Source organism: Fusarium oxysporum, chromosome VIII (genome assembly GCF_013085055.1).
Source record: "Fusarium oxysporum Fo47 chromosome VIII, complete sequence".
Lineage (NCBI taxonomy): Eukaryota > Fungi > Ascomycota > Sordariomycetes > Hypocreales > Nectriaceae > Fusarium > Fusarium oxysporum.
The window spans coordinates 1,578,471-1,593,152 of record NC_072847.1 but is presented as its reverse complement, the minus strand read 5'-3'; the positions used below and the strand labels follow the sequence as shown (position 1 = coordinate 1,593,152).

The 14,682-nt window shown below is 50.0% G+C and overlaps 5 protein-coding genes across 5 annotated transcripts; 2 read left to right on the top strand and 3 right to left on the bottom strand.

The window, feature by feature from the left end:
* Window positions 1–371: 371 nt before the first annotated feature.
* On the bottom strand, window positions 372–2,920 carry FOBCDRAFT_166176 (uncharacterized protein). The gene is made up of 2 exons (XM_031188584.3): window positions 2,147–2,920; window positions 372–2,091 (listed from the first exon to the last, which is right to left on the bottom strand). The coding sequence occupies exons 1-2, from the start codon at window positions 2,490–2,492 to the stop codon at window positions 719–721; spliced, it is 1,719 nt and encodes a 572-aa protein (XP_031035849.2). The 5' UTR covers window positions 2,493–2,920; the 3' UTR covers window positions 372–718.
* Window positions 2,921–4,846: 1,926 nt separating this feature from the next.
* On the top strand, window positions 4,847–6,974 carry FOBCDRAFT_47725 (uncharacterized protein). Its single transcript, XM_031188586.3, has 3 exons — window positions 4,847–4,897; window positions 4,956–5,800; window positions 5,858–6,974. The coding sequence occupies exons 2-3, from the start codon at window positions 4,992–4,994 to the stop codon at window positions 6,735–6,737; spliced, it is 1,689 nt and encodes a 562-aa protein (XP_031035851.2). The 5' UTR covers window positions 4,847–4,897; window positions 4,956–4,991; the 3' UTR covers window positions 6,738–6,974.
* Window positions 6,975–7,117: 143 nt separating this feature from the next.
* Window positions 7,118–7,804, bottom strand: FOBCDRAFT_205190 (uncharacterized protein; the record flags this gene model as incomplete). Its single annotated transcript, XM_031188594.2, has 2 exons — window positions 7,118–7,226; window positions 7,284–7,804. The coding sequence occupies 2 exons, from the start codon at window positions 7,802–7,804 to the stop codon at window positions 7,118–7,120; spliced, it is 630 nt and encodes a 209-aa protein (XP_031035859.2).
* Window positions 7,805–10,719: 2,915 nt separating this feature from the next.
* On the top strand, window positions 10,720–12,578 carry FOBCDRAFT_47720 (uncharacterized protein). Its single transcript, XM_031188595.3, has 2 exons — window positions 10,720–10,739; window positions 10,815–12,578. The coding sequence occupies exon 2, from the start codon at window positions 10,989–10,991 to the stop codon at window positions 12,564–12,566; it is 1,578 nt and encodes a 525-aa protein (XP_031035860.2). The 5' UTR covers window positions 10,720–10,739; window positions 10,815–10,988; the 3' UTR covers window positions 12,567–12,578.
* Window positions 12,579–13,105: 527 nt separating this feature from the next.
* FOBCDRAFT_229312 (NADH-ubiquinone oxidoreductase B12 subunit family-domain-containing protein) lies at window positions 13,106–14,022 on the bottom strand. Its single transcript, XM_031188596.3, has 3 exons — window positions 13,903–14,022; window positions 13,703–13,810; window positions 13,106–13,638 (listed from the first exon to the last, which is right to left on the bottom strand). Exons 1-3 carry the CDS (start codon window positions 13,914–13,916, stop codon window positions 13,470–13,472), a joined length of 291 nt encoding a protein of 96 aa, XP_031035861.1. The 5' UTR covers window positions 13,917–14,022; the 3' UTR covers window positions 13,106–13,469.
* Between the last annotated feature and the right edge of the window lie 660 nt (window positions 14,023–14,682).

The window sequence follows — 14,682 nt, the reverse complement described above, 5'->3', positions numbered from 1 at the left end:
CATCGGCGGCGTTAGGCAAGCATAGCCCCGGATATAGAGGGGCAGATAATATGCATTGCGTTCTTTTGACTTTACATGCGACATGGTTTTCGACATTTGGCTTCCCTGCTTTGCTATATGAAAGGAGTGCGAATTGGACGCGAATCACAAATGGCTTTTGCTTGCAGTCCCTTTGAATGCAATGGAAGGGGCCGATATCCGCCTCTCAAGGAGAAGAATGAGGTGACGACAAGGCAATCATGGTTTTCTTTTTGGAAGGGTACAGGAATACAAAAGCATCAGGGCAACGTGGTCATACCCCCTTATATATTAGCTAGGTCTGCTTACCTATGTTGGTAGAGCACAATAGAGTCAATAAGCTAAAAGCACTGTGATAATCGAGTGACTGTGTTGATGATCGCAATTGTGACATGTTCTTAAGCCCGGAATTCTAGCTGGGGTGTTTAGCTTAGAGATATAAACGAATATTCATTATTACATCAAATCTTTCCGGGCCCCTTGCATGTCCTGTGTGAGTAGTCTTATTTAGTATACAGAGGTATCGTCTATCCCCAAGTCTTCCGTCCCCTTAGCTGGGGCCTTCTCTATTGACTTTCGAGATCGGACCAAATTATAATATAGTACGGGCGAATTGTTTATCCCCCTTCAGTGGCCTGTCCAAGATCTTGCAAATCACTGCGATAAGTCCTTCTAGATGCATCTCGGCGATATGGCTAGTCTACTCTTTCGATTCCGAGGCACCGGGATTTGCCGGTGTCTCCTGAGTGGTCTGCTCAGCTGTGACTTGTGCCGTGTGCCCTTGCATAGGCTGCTGAGGCACCTGCGTTGCGGCATTGAATTGCTGTGTAGGATCGGCTAGGGAGCCGTCGGGCATAGGAATAAGATTGCCGTTCTGGGGAAGGTCAGTAGGAATCATGATGGGATTGTTATGGTGAGGCAGAGCCCCCATGGCAGTTGGGTCAAGACCCAAAGGCAGAGCATCCATGCCGCCCAGAATCATAGGCGCACCGCCGTTGGGGACAGTATGGTCGGTGAGTTGCGATGCCCCGAGCGAGCCTTCTGGGTGCAGAGGGTACATGAGCGCCTCCATAGTTGTGCCGTCGAAGACGACCATGTTCTGAATAGGCTGTTGGGTTTGTCCGAGAACGTTGATGACGTCCTGGGCAAGTTCACCACCGAGGATGGCGGCAACAGGAGAGATTTCGCTGACGAGGTTCTGAAGGAAGCTACGCAGAAACTCGGGGCGGAGAGTTTCACTGGGCAGGCCAAGAGCCTTGTGCTTCTGAGTGGCGATCTGCGTGAACAGCTTAAGATCATCGCGATTGCTGGGGACTCGGCCGTTCTGGATCTGCATGAATTCCCAGAGAGCGCGGAGACAAGACAGGGCGGGGGTGACACTCTTGAGTCGTCGCTTGGATTGGGTGTACTCGGCAGGAAGAACAGCAAGGTCACTGGCGAGGAACCACGTAGAGTAGAGCTCGCGCTTGGTGACAGACTCAATTGTCTTGGGACCCTCCTTTCGAGTCTGGACATCAACGATAGTGCGAGTACGAGACTCTGGGCCAATGGATGTGGGCATGTTTCCCAGGTCACGCTGGATGACATAGTCGTGTTCGATAAGATCGCTGAAGATGAAACCATAGAGGCCATGACAACCGGCAGCGTAGAAAGCCTTGCAGTTCAGGCGTGTGGCAGTGTTGATGATATTGAAAGACTCAGGGTCAAGATCAGTGGCAATGACAATATCATAGGCAGCAAAGTAGCTTGGTCCCTTGGTCTTGACACCTTCTGTATCGACGTGAACACGAACACGGGGGTTGAGCTTCTGCAGAGCGGCGCTGGCGACTTGAGCGCGGTTCTGTCCGATGACATCTTCACCACCAGGGATGAAGAATTGGGCGCCTCGATCTGCTTCGGTAACAGTAGCACTGTCTAGAAGAGTGAGAGAGCCGACACCAGCAAGGACAAGATTCTTTGCAATTTCATTGGCGAGGGCCTTGATGGTGATGAGAAGGATGTTTGCGCTTTGGATCTTTGCCTGTGCGGCCATGCCCCAGAGGCGGATCTGGCGGTCATACAAAGCGACCTCATCTGGCGCACGTTAGAAATGATTTGTTAAGGTACGATTTGCGCGCGCAGGACTTACCAGCACTGACAGTAGCAGGGGGAGCCACGGGAAGACTGAAGCCATTTTGGCCATTCGGTAAGCCCATCCCAGGTTGCATCATGAATGAAGTGTCAGCCAGAGGCATCTGCATGGCCATCAAGGAGGGATCAGCCATGAGTAAGGGATCGGCCAACATGCTCAGCGCCTGAGGGTTCATCGGGTTGAGGAGATTCTCTGGTAGTTGGGGAATCCCATTGCCGTTGACGTTGATATTAGCGCTAGCATCGATATGAGAAATTTGCTCTTCTTGCACTGAAGGATTCGGGAGTTGTTGTGCTTGGGGCTCAGCTTGAGGCTGGCCTTGATCCTGGTTCGAGTTGTCCATCGCAGATAGACTTGGGGTGAAGTCGGAGGATAGAGTTGATGCGATGTAATCAAGCGAATGAAGTGCCGAGATTGTGGTTTATCGCAGCGCAAGGCTGAAAGGCCGTAGAGCGATATCGCAGAGGCTTGTTATGAAGGAGATGAGGCGAAGACGCGTGATAGAAAAGGCCCAGCCTGCTGGGTGAGATTCAGCTTCTCCCAGTCAACAAAAGCACTTTTCATCTACGGCGCAAGCATCCACCTGAGAGAGGACCACGGGCGGGTATGTACGTATGTCCTGTCCCGTCCCGTCCCGTCTTGTCTTGTTTGCTTGATTGCTAAAAGGAGGCTGAAGATGCCTATCATAACTTGGCCGAATGTTGGCTTTCACGTCAAGGAGTTATGAACCTGGAAGTTAGTGAGGTGGACTAGCCCTGCAATGATTGGCTGGATGAAATTTGTTAGTGGGATCGACGTGGGTACGTTCTGTAGGTACCGCTTGGTGGGTCTCTAACGCGCTCTGGGGAATTTCAAGGCTGCTGTAAGGCCATGGATGACCCATTAGTCAGGTAACGACGATATCAGAGATGCCTAAACAATTCACAGTACACAACGCAGAGTATCCCTCTGTAAGTAGGTACCTAGGTATGCTGCAAGTGAAGTGGAGTCCACTCATATACTGTATTTTAGGTAAATATTTGGAGTTTTCTCCAATGTTAATGTAGCTCGGAGCTGTTTGCTGAATCGAAACCACCTCATTTCGTCCCGACAAGCGGGAACTAGATCGCAGTCACAAAGGGTCCCCTAATATCACGTGCAATTAACGAAATATGAGTACCTTGGGTTATACCTATCGCCCTCAACTCGCAAAGACTTACCTAAGGTAGCAGTAAACAGCAGAAATAACAAAAAGAGTGATTTTAAAATGTAACACAGCAACTATACGGTTTTGAATATATCATTACCTTCCTTATAGAGAGAACGAGGCTAACTGGGTCAAGAAGTTGGTGTTGCAGGGACATGACTTGCGTCTGGTCTACTTGATGCAAGCATATCACGTACAGGCTGCAGGGGGATGATACGAGGTAGGTAGCTCCTCTTCTGTTTCTTCCCAGACTGAAAGGAAGATGCCCGTCGCCAAAAAAAAAAAAAAAAAAAAACTTTGACAGTTATGTAGTGTTCATAGGTAGGCAATATAGGGAAATATGTGACTTCTTAGGCGCATGCTTCACGCACATTTGGTACAACGAACAACCAACAATGCATACGTGACTGAACATTGAGGTTTAATAAGGACATTTAATTGTTAGCAAACCTAGAAAATAGTTTCCAAGTTACCATTTGTTTTATCGGGTTTGAGTTGTTTGCCATTTGCCCTGATAGTTGAATACAACATGATACTCGCACAATGTTACACATAATTGGTACGAGTTCAGCCATGCTGCAACACCAGACCAAGGTTTCTTACTATAAACTGACTACAGTGCATATAAGAACCTGGCCTTTGCTCAAGTTGAGCTTCTGGACGAACGGATACAGTGCTGGGACCCAAAGTCGTGGCCTATCCCTTGATGTGGCTTTTACCGCCTTTATCCCCCATACCATCCATCATGGACGGCTCAAAAGGTCAGTCAGCCCAGCCCAGCCCTGGCTATGTCACTTCTTTACAACTGTCACCTCTCACAACAGATCTGTCCCTTTTCTCCCTTGGAGGCTTTGCATACCTAACCCAATACTTGCTGCAATATCTCACCGCTACCGCCAAGTTAAGCTATCAACGAATATTCGTCTCTACTGGCGTCTTTGCTACCACGCCGTCTCTCCGCTCGCCCCCGCCAAAGAACGGCGACTTTTTACTCAGAGCCACGGCTCATGTGCCGTGGTACGCCTGACCTTTGGCTGGAAGACAACCTTGGCAGTAGTAGAAAAACTGCAAGATAGAGAGAATAGATACAGAAAAAAGGCGCATGATACCTACCTGTATTGCCTACCTACCTATGTCAAGGATGAGCATGAAATAACAGGTAGGACGGCTCAGCGAAAAGCAAAGGCCAATGATGATTGACTGACATAAACCCCCCCACGGCAGAGTCATTCGCACAGTATCCAATCCCTAGCCTGTTGCTCAACCATTGTCGCCATCGAGAAGACACCACAATCAGGCTGTGATTCGGGGGTTCTTCTCACTTAACTCACGACGAGATCAACGAGTTTATTACTCCCGGAGAGCCAAGTGTACCCTTGCGCCAATACTGCTTAACTGCTGTCCCTTGGACGACAACGATTAACGGCCACTCCTCAAACCATCATCATTGCTATTTTGGTCACATTTCATCTGACAAAAGACGGGACCATCAGCGGCCATCCCTCTTCGCTTCGCTTCAGTTCAACCCCACGTCATAACTCGCATCCACATCCACAGTCATAGTCAGAGCCATATCCATAGCCATAACCGCCCACCGACTGACTAGTGAAACCCCCCCAGTCCCGCCGTTAATTCATACATACATATACATCCAAAATGTCTGGCCGGTCGGGATCAAACTCCCACCGTCGCCATTCTCGAGAACCCCTCGACGACTTTCCACCGCTTCCCATACCGCCTCGACTGCCTTCTCTGAGAGCCCTCGCCCACGCCCAGCGAGATCGTGACCGAGACAGCCCCTCGCCGACTTCTTCCAACCGCCCTCAGTCCCGGCACTGGTCAGCCGCTTCACGCCGCGCCGACCGCATCCGGAACCTGGAGAACAGAGCCCCGGGTCCCGGCTCCGGCTCCGGCTTTGACGACTTTGAACGGCCCATGGACGACGGCTGGCCGACTTCTCGACGTACTGACCGCATGCGGGCTGCCACCGCCGCCGAGAACACCAGACCCTCCAACCTCGAAGACCTCGATCGACACCTCGAGGAAGCCAACTCACACCTGCGGGCCCTTCTCGATCTTCAGCACCACCCAAGCCTTACTCCTCCGCTCATGCCGCCCAACTTCTCTCCTCCACTCCGTCCCTCAGATCTCCCTGACTCGAATCGACGGCACAAGCGCCGGAAGCTGGATTCTGATCGTCTCGCGCCGGCCTTACGAGGCTTTCGTTATGGCAAGTATGGCCAGGTCGAGCAAGGAGATCTTAAGATGGAGATCGTCAGCTGTGATGGGGGCATGTTCTCCAATGAGTTATCATACGCCGCTGAGAATATCCTCAAAAACGATACCTCGGTGTACTGCACAAAGGGAAATAGATGCAACATAGTATTGAGACATCAGGGTGGCACCGTTTTCACTCTCCAGGAGCTGGTCATAAAGGCGCCTGCGTCGTCCAACTATTCACATCCGTATGTTGTCCCATGCATTACAGCATGATCCGGACAACATGGCTAATTCTGTAACAGCGTGAGGGAGGGAATGGTCTTTGTGGCTATGAACCAAGACGAAGTGCTCAACCGAACAGCCCGGTACCAAATTCAATATGCACAGCCAACGAATGAGCCAACTCATGATGAGGACCCGAGAGTTCTTCAGCCCATCCCAACTGAAATAATATCAGTACAGCACCATGAGAATGGCACTACGACCACGAGGTCTCGGCCAGCATACCCCTACCGCACCAACGCCGATGATTACGAACCACGGACACCACAGATGCCTGAAGAGTTCGCCTCCAACCTGCCCGACTTCCAAGTCACTACTGAGTGCAGCGACGACGAAGACGACGATTTTGACGGCCCCCGTTTCCTACGCCGTGCACCCAACCGCATCGGCTCGCTCCCATTCGAAACCCTCGACTCTGACTCCGATGAAGGCGGTAACCCCTTTGATCCCGAATACCTCGACGACCACCATCCCTCCCACTGGCGCCTCTACAGTAGTGCTGCTAATACTAGCGGCTCAGGGTTTGATCCTCCATATTCGCGCCGCCGCGAAAGAGAGAGGGAACGAGAAAGAGAGCGGGACCGGGAGCGGGACCGCGATCACGATCGCTCCAACCGATCTTTCTCCCTAACAGAAGCTTGGGAAGCTCACGCCTCTGCTACGCAAGACGCCGTTCGAGCCGTCGGTGGTGGTCAACTGCTCTCTCCACATGCCCGTTTCAACATAGAGAAGAAGAAGAGCAAATGCACAATTCGCTTCGACCCCCCCATATCAGGCCGATTTATACTCCTCAAGATGTGGAGCTCCCATCACGATCCCACGAGTAATATTGATATACAGTCTGTCTTGGTTCGAGGTTTTGCAGGACCTCGCTACTTTCCTTCGGTTGAGTTGCGCTGAGATGGTTTGTAAAATATGCATAGACGGAGATGCAATGTATCAAGGTCTTGGGCTTTCAGTTTTAAGGAATGATGGCAATATACCCGTTAGAAGATGCTGGCTGATCATTATGTGCTGGGAGCTTTTTGCTTGTTTGGCCTGTCTACTGACTTGAAAGTCTTCACGGCTCCAGAGTCACAAGAATTATCATATTGAAAGAACAAGGAAAGCATACTCGAATAAACCCTCTACCATATACTGGTGTAAAGATACTTGCAGCCTACACCGACCATACGCCCAACCGAACTATAATAATGATAACAACAAACCAAACCCCTGACCTCGAGACGTCCACACAAAACCGTCACCGGTTTTTCTTCTCAGTTGTTCAAGGCTGGCCATTATACCTGGCTAGTTCGGCGACTATTGGGGCCAGTAGGTGCATGATCCGCCCAGTCCTTTGGCGTGTCCAGGACCGCAGCCAGCAAAGTGACGAAGATGCCGAGCAGCCTGGGGATATGGTCAGTAATTGCGTAGATGTCCCTACACTGCCATAATCACACTTACAGGTTGATGTGTGCCATAATCACTGCTGCCTTGCCTAGGGGCCAGTCAAGCGTGAAGGGGAAGTCAAAGTTGTAAGTATGGGCCCAGGTGAGGTAGAAGATGACCAAGAATACGAAGGTCGCCACGCCTATAACCCGGAAAACGTAGCGAGCAACGCGGTGATTGAAGTGTCGAATTTTGGTAAAGAGGAAAAGAAGGGCGATGGAGGCAATGACCCATGTGATACCAGCGACAACAGCGAGGAGCAGGTATGGTCGTACTGAGTCCTTCATGAATTTGCCTGGCTCGAGGCTGGTGACATCGGTATAAAAAACATCGGGGGAGCCAGCTGTGGAAAGGTAATCTTCGTCATAGACTCCCTGTACGAGCAGCGCTTTGATATATCCCCATTGTTTGTCCCAGTACAGGCCAGCAGTAGCCGCGTTGAGGATAAGTGTAAAGAAATTGGTAATGGTGAAGAGGAATAGGAAAGCCTGAAGAATGGTGCCGCCTGCGCGGCCAGCACCCTTAGGTTGATTCATCATTGCAAAGAGGAACAGAAAAAAGCCTGATAGGCGATGGAGTGTAGTGGTATCGGACAATGGCAGGTGTTGATAAATGCTTTGGATACCAAGAAAGAAATAACGAAGATGATGATGAGAAGAAGAAAGGCTCGGAAGGGGTTGAGTAAATGTGGTTTTATTCATCCTTCGATGCCCGGGCACCTTCCTTCATCTGACATAAACAGGACGTTGATGGGGGCAGTTACAAATGACTTCACGGGGGGACAGAAGTTGACACTTCTAGATTGTTATCTACAACTTCCCCAATATCCGAGATACCTGAGATAGCATCAGATACCCAAGGGAGGCACCCCCTAAGGCTGAGTTACTCTCAACATTCTGGTTGTTGCATTCTGTTTTGCGGTGCTGAAGTTTCTCCAATGCCTGGGACCTTTATTTCTCCCGACCAAGCAAGGAATTCGCCCCAGGCAGTGCTTCTCGATTCTTTTGAAGTTGAGATAGCCTGCTTTCTTGCTGTCTTCGACCACCTCACTAGAGAACCAGCCTGCAAAGCTTGGGTTCAGGACATTGGAGGCAATCGCGATGAAGGTATGCGAGAAGCAACTTTCCCTTATAGGTAAGCAGCAAAGCCTTTTGAAGGCAGTCGTATACTAAACTGAGCACCTGGGTACCTACGGCAGGTAGTTCCATTCACGTGTGAAAGGACTTATAAGTTCAGCACTATGCAAATGCGACTCAGTGGGAGATACTTAGGTTAGTAGGTAGTCAAGTGGAAGCATCCATCTCAACTAGGTAGGTGCCTAGTACCTAGGCTTAAATACTTGCAAGGGAAAAAAAAACCTATCTACCTACCTTACCTCAGGTAGTGGACAAGTAAGGAAAGTTCCAAGTGAGTATAAGTCCATTGTTGCCTTGTAGGCTGAGACCTTGTGGGCACAAGTCCAATGAACCACCTCCGGGTTGTTGCTTCGTTTGAATCGGCTACTAGGTACCTTACCTAAGGTATAGAGCGTTCGCCAGCCTAAGGTACTATACCTACTAATGACCAAGACAAATGAAACAAGAGATTGGTGTTTCCGCAAACGAGGGCAATGACGAAGATGGTGGAACCGCACGACTAATAAGAGTAGGCTGATTGAAGCTGTTCAAGCAGGGTCAGTAGGCAGGATTGTGACGATAGTCTGTATGAACGGCACGCGGGGCTCTCATTTGTCAAAATGATCCAGCTGAAAGAGCTGGAATTTGTGTGGTAGATAGTCGCCAATACCGTTCATCCTAAAGCGGCCGAGAGACCAAGGGTTGTTGTAACTAAGATTCTGGAGACTTTACTCCAGCGCCCTAGGCCTAGACTGTGTCTTCAAACTCCACAGTGATCAACCATTCACAACTTTGAGATGACGGAGGCAACTTGACGCCATAGTTTACCGTCCATGTCGCCCTGCCTACAAAGGTACTGCACCTGGATGTAACCAGGTCAGAGGTACAAACAAAAGCCTAGAATTGTTACCACGCTCTAAGCAAGCAAATATGGTAACTTTTGAATAATAATGCAAAAGAATGTCCAGTACAACAATCAGAGAGCATACTGTGCATCCAAGCTTCCACCATACTGAAAGTGACACACGACAGTCGTTGCCATGAAAGCCATCAATGATCTTGCAAAATCGAAGGGAGATCTCTTCCGGGGTTGCTTGATCTTGTGCAGCCACAAGGCGCTATAGATCGTGGCAATCAAGTTCATCAACGTGCCGGCGCGAAAGTTTGTTCCTGTTCTAGGATGAGGTTAAGGAACCAGATGGAGAAGGGAACGGCCTGGACTCGCCAAGAAGTGGTCTGAGTTTGGCCGGGCTTGTGGGTTGAAGGGTGAAAATGCGTGGAAAAGCTTGAGATGGCCCTACGAACCTAGATTAAGGTAGAAACTTTGCTTTTGCATTTCTGCAGGTTCCCGTCTAGGACAGCCTAGAACTACAGGCAGGGCGAGACAAGGCAAGACAAAGACGTGCGGGGACGTTGGAGCTGTTCGGGAAGGGCTCATTTATGCAGTAGTGCTATGCAGGTGATAGTGATACTGCATGATTTATATGGGTAAGGTTGGTTGCATTGATCCTTCAGTTGCCTTATCCTGTGACCATGATTATGGACTCAGTTTCAGGGACTCGACTCGATAACGAGGGATTTTCACCAAAGGCCAATATTGAGTCAAGGTCCCTTGATCAATCATTGTCATGAATATGTCATTCATGACTTTACTAACAATGGAACGTACTACCTACCTAAGTATGTTGGTGAGATCAGACCCCTAAGGGAGAAAGAAAACTTCAGACCTTGACAATAGATGCCAAAATAAACTTATCAAAGAGCCCCCTAAAGTTATGATACTATACCTAAGTATTTTTCTCATTTGGGATCGAGGTCCTAAGTTTTATTGCCTTCCTTGGCAGACCAACCTCCAGCTACGTCAAGCCCACAATGATAAAGTGCCTCTGGAGACTGTGGCGTGTCTCTACATTCCACAGCGTTCAGGGATCAACGCTAGGGCGTTACCAAGCTCGGCTGGCTTGCTCGCCAACTGTTGGTAGTGAGACACTACGAGACGACATTTTGCAGTGTTTATTCCGGAAAGGGTTTCACAGACAATTGGAACGTCTTTCTCAGAAATGCAGATATGGTCATCTTTTATAGATGGACCTGATAGTCTTCCGGAGCTGTGTCAACCTGGGGCTGCAGAATTACCCCATTGGTACAAGTTTGTTGGCCACTAAAGGACCCCTCAGATACCTCAACCACTCAACTCTGTCCAAACAAATCCACCATCAGAGCATATCCAAGTTGCCCAACCATACCCGTCTATCCGCGGAGTGGAGGAGGTGTAGGGTCTGGTTCTTGGGTGTTACTGCATAGTCGGCTCCTCCTCAGCCGAACCCGGCCACGCGCAACAAACTGTGGTGTCAAGGTTAATATCTATGGCCTCCTCGCCCGCCATAAACCACCGTTCACCCATCGCTAACTCTCTTCTTTCCACCACAAGCTATCCCACCGCTCTCCCTCGACACAATCGATTTGGAGCAGCTCTCCACCTAATATATATCAATACGATCGCCGCTACTAGCGTTCTTCTAGTGCTTGTCAAACTGGGTTCCTTTCTCTGGACCCCTGTTCCATCAAATCTCCCAAACCCCTTGGAACCGAAACATTAGCGATTATGCAGCCTCTGGATCCCCAGGGGCTCGTTGAGGATCGAGCTGCCGAGGAGGAGCATGGACAGTTTCCCATCGAATATCATTCGCGTCTAACGGGGCCGAGCTCCCAAGCGTCGTATGGCTCCAGTGTTCGCGCCTCGACCGCCCGGAGGCGAGCTGCTGTGACAAACAAACCCAGAAACAATAATCTATCAGAAACCACTTCCCTCCGCCTTTCCCCCGCGGCCCTCAAGACACCCAGCGCTGCTCAGTCGACTCCCCGTTCAAGTCCTCCTCTGGCTCCTCTCTCAGTGACACCTCCTACGACAGCTCATCACCCTCCCAGCTCTTCTGTTCGAACCCGCGATCCCGGTCTTCATGTAGAACCTACTTCTCCTAAACTTCAGTCACCTCTGCGTCACTCCATCAACTCGGCCGACAACAACTTGGACGTTGAATCGCAGTTCTACAAGATCTCCAGCAGTCAGCCTAGGCCGCTTTCCGTCGACATGTCGTTCACCGGCGACAAGAGGCCTGCTGCCTCCAAAACTCGGTCAAGTTTGCCTGCTGTTGTAGAGGAAGCTCCTCGAAACGGCTTCTCAACTTGGTTCAATCGATCTAATGCACCTTCGCCTTTATCCACAACCGCTGCAGAACCTCGACGACGCAGTACATCCTCGGCCAAGCCATCCACACCAACTTCTTCTCGGTTCAACTTTTTCGGCTCCCTTACTGCTTCACCTACTGCATGTCCCTCGGAAGAACAAAATGAGGCCCTCATGAATCTCGACATTGAAAAGGGTCTTTTCCCTAACGGCCTTCCTGTTGAAGGCACAGCTTTCTCGCCATCCGCCTTCAAGAATCTGCAGATGAACGCCACTGGTCTGCTGAGCAAGTTCCAGGCTGCTTATGAGCAACGCACAACAGAATTTAGGGAGCTCCAGGCTGAGCGGGATATTCAAAATTTCAACAAAAGTGAAGCTGAAATCAGGGTCCAACAGCTCGAGAAGCAGCTGGAGGAGCAGGCTATCCTGATGGCAGAGCGAGATGCTATGATCGAGTACTTGCTCAACCGCTTGGCAAATGAAAAGGACCGCGCAGATGAGGCGACTAATGGCGAGAAAGAGAATATTACCTCAGCAGCTTCGATCGTATCAGAAGATCTGGGCGTCGATGAGGATCGACTAAAACGCTGGCGAAAGAGTACTTCGACCTCATCTGATGATGAGAGCGTAGATGAGGCCAGTGTCTTCTCGCGATCCCGCAGCCCAACAATCTGTACCAACATATCTGAGATCAGTCCTGTTACTCAACCTAAGCCCGTCACACTGGAGCCTCCTCGTGCCACTGGTAATGCTGCCGCACGAAACACCAACAACACTCAAATGGGTGCGTTTCAAAAACTTATCCGGGGCATGTCGAGCGAGAAGCCTAAGCCTGCGCCTGCGACATGCCTCAACTGCCAAGGGCAAACCGCCAGTATGGCTTGGGATACTGTCAGTCTTCTCAAGGACGAGAACAAGGGGTTGAAGGTCAGGGTGGAAGAATTGGAAACAGCAGTGGAAGGCGCCCTCGATGCTGTCAATGGTCTCGGCTTATGAGACAGTCTTGAGCTGCGACCCGAATCATGATGACCTAACGCGAGACCCTCGATGGGTACTTGGCAGCTGCATTGTCACTGGGAAAATGGCGTTATGATTACAAGGTATCTTCTTCTGTGGCCTCGGATGGCCGTTCTTTATTCTTTTCTTGGAGTTGTGGGCTATAGCCGAAATGGATATACGGCGGCGTTTCTGGACATTTGATACCATTCTGCATAGGGTCTGAGGACCAATTTTACCTTCGTTAGCATAGAGACAGGATAGTCTTGTGAGATACCTTTTTACCTTGGCTTGAACCACCAAATTGAATCAATTTGATATGTTGATCAATTATTTCCTGAGCGTTGTCCTTGAACCGGGTCTACTTGTCTTGAAAGTCGGCTCGTTGCATAGACATTCACAGACTGGTCAAGACTCGAGATGTTTATGGACCTTGCATGCTCATTCCGCTTTGCTCATTGAGGAACAAAGCACACCTCCGTAAGCTTCACAAGTAACTGAGCGATCGACCCGATAATTGGTAGGGTGAGCATAGATACCAGTAGTCTTCACACCATCCACACTGATAACTATCGCAGTTGACAAAGAAAAGGAAGCCCTAGCACTCGAGTGATAATCGTAGGACAAAGTGTCACCAACAAGGAATGTTACCTATCCAGTTCAAAAGTTCTTCACGCCACCGATGTATTGGCTTTCCAGTTTGTTCCAATACCACAGCAAGTTCATGATGATGTCAGAAAGGCAGGTCCTCCTGTTTCTTGTTTTGATATTTCTTTTGATTGATGGTTCCATAATCTGATCAAAAACCGTCCTCGCCGCGGGAGGTATATGTACAAAACTTCTCACCTCTGGATAGTTGCATTCCAGCTAAATCTGCTCCCTCAATCGTCGTATCCATGCACTCTAGTGGTGCTCCTCTCCATGCGCCTCACCGTGGTGGTGCTCGTCCTCGAGGAAGAAGTATTCGTATCCGCAGTAAGCGGTGAAAGCGACTGTCGCGATGCCGAGACCGGGGAAACCGCTCTTGAGACGGTTCCAGCGGGTATAGGGACCCTGGTATCGCCAGGCCTCGCTGCGAAGGAGGGTCAGTACATTGGCTCTATTTGGTTCAGACGTGGCAGCAAGGGACTACGGACTTTCGCTCCCAGGGATCGTATCGAGGCTGGCCGGTTGATGCTTGGAACGCCCGCATGTTGAAGCCGGTGATGTTGGGCTTGGGACCGCCCGCGGCGGCTCGTAGCACTCTACATGGCGAACATATTAGCAAACCGAGTTCATTCGCTACAATTGGTTGCGCCAATTGAGTTAATAGCAGCCGTGTGAGTGCGCGCCGTACCTCGTGGCAAGCATCGTGGGCTGAAGGAGAGATTCTGGTGGTGGTTGGATCTGACGACAAATGAAATGGGCGAATGGAGAGCGAGCCAATTCGACCTTAGTGATTGATGCTGGCTCTCTTCCCCCCCCGTCACTGTAGGTTAGGTTAAACTGGACTGGGCTGGCACGTAAAGCACGGATCGGATCAAAGTTGACTGGTTCCTCCGATATGACGCACGGACCAATTGATTCACCCGCCCTCCTCACCTCTGCCCTCCAGAGTCTAGAGGACGTAGTCTATGCCATCAATTGACTTATACAGACTTTAAACCTTCCAAGGGACATTCGACGCTTTTTATAGAATCTCAGCAAGGAAGAGGCCGGCCCCGAGTAACTAGCGAAGCTTTTTATCATCTTCGACGAGGAATCCAGTCGGCGCACATCTTTATCTCTATCGTCACTCCTCTCCACCATTCGAAACGAAATCACATATACCACCGACAGCATTCGACGACATCTATCGCTATCGCAGCCACTCGAGAAGATCAGAGAAATACTTTGTAATCTTGGCAATACTCCCACGTTGTCTCAATGAACAACGGTCGCGGTAGTCGAGGTAACACGTATCACTTCAAATCGTCGCGTTAGAAACCATTCGGGCGTTAGAAGCCATCCTTGGTCAATCCAGCGACTGGGAGCTCTATTTCGAATTCAGAACCTCCAGGTTCTGGCACACAATCAAACCAAGCACAAAGGAATACCGCCAATCACTACCCGCGCTCATCGCATTTGCGTTCAGGAG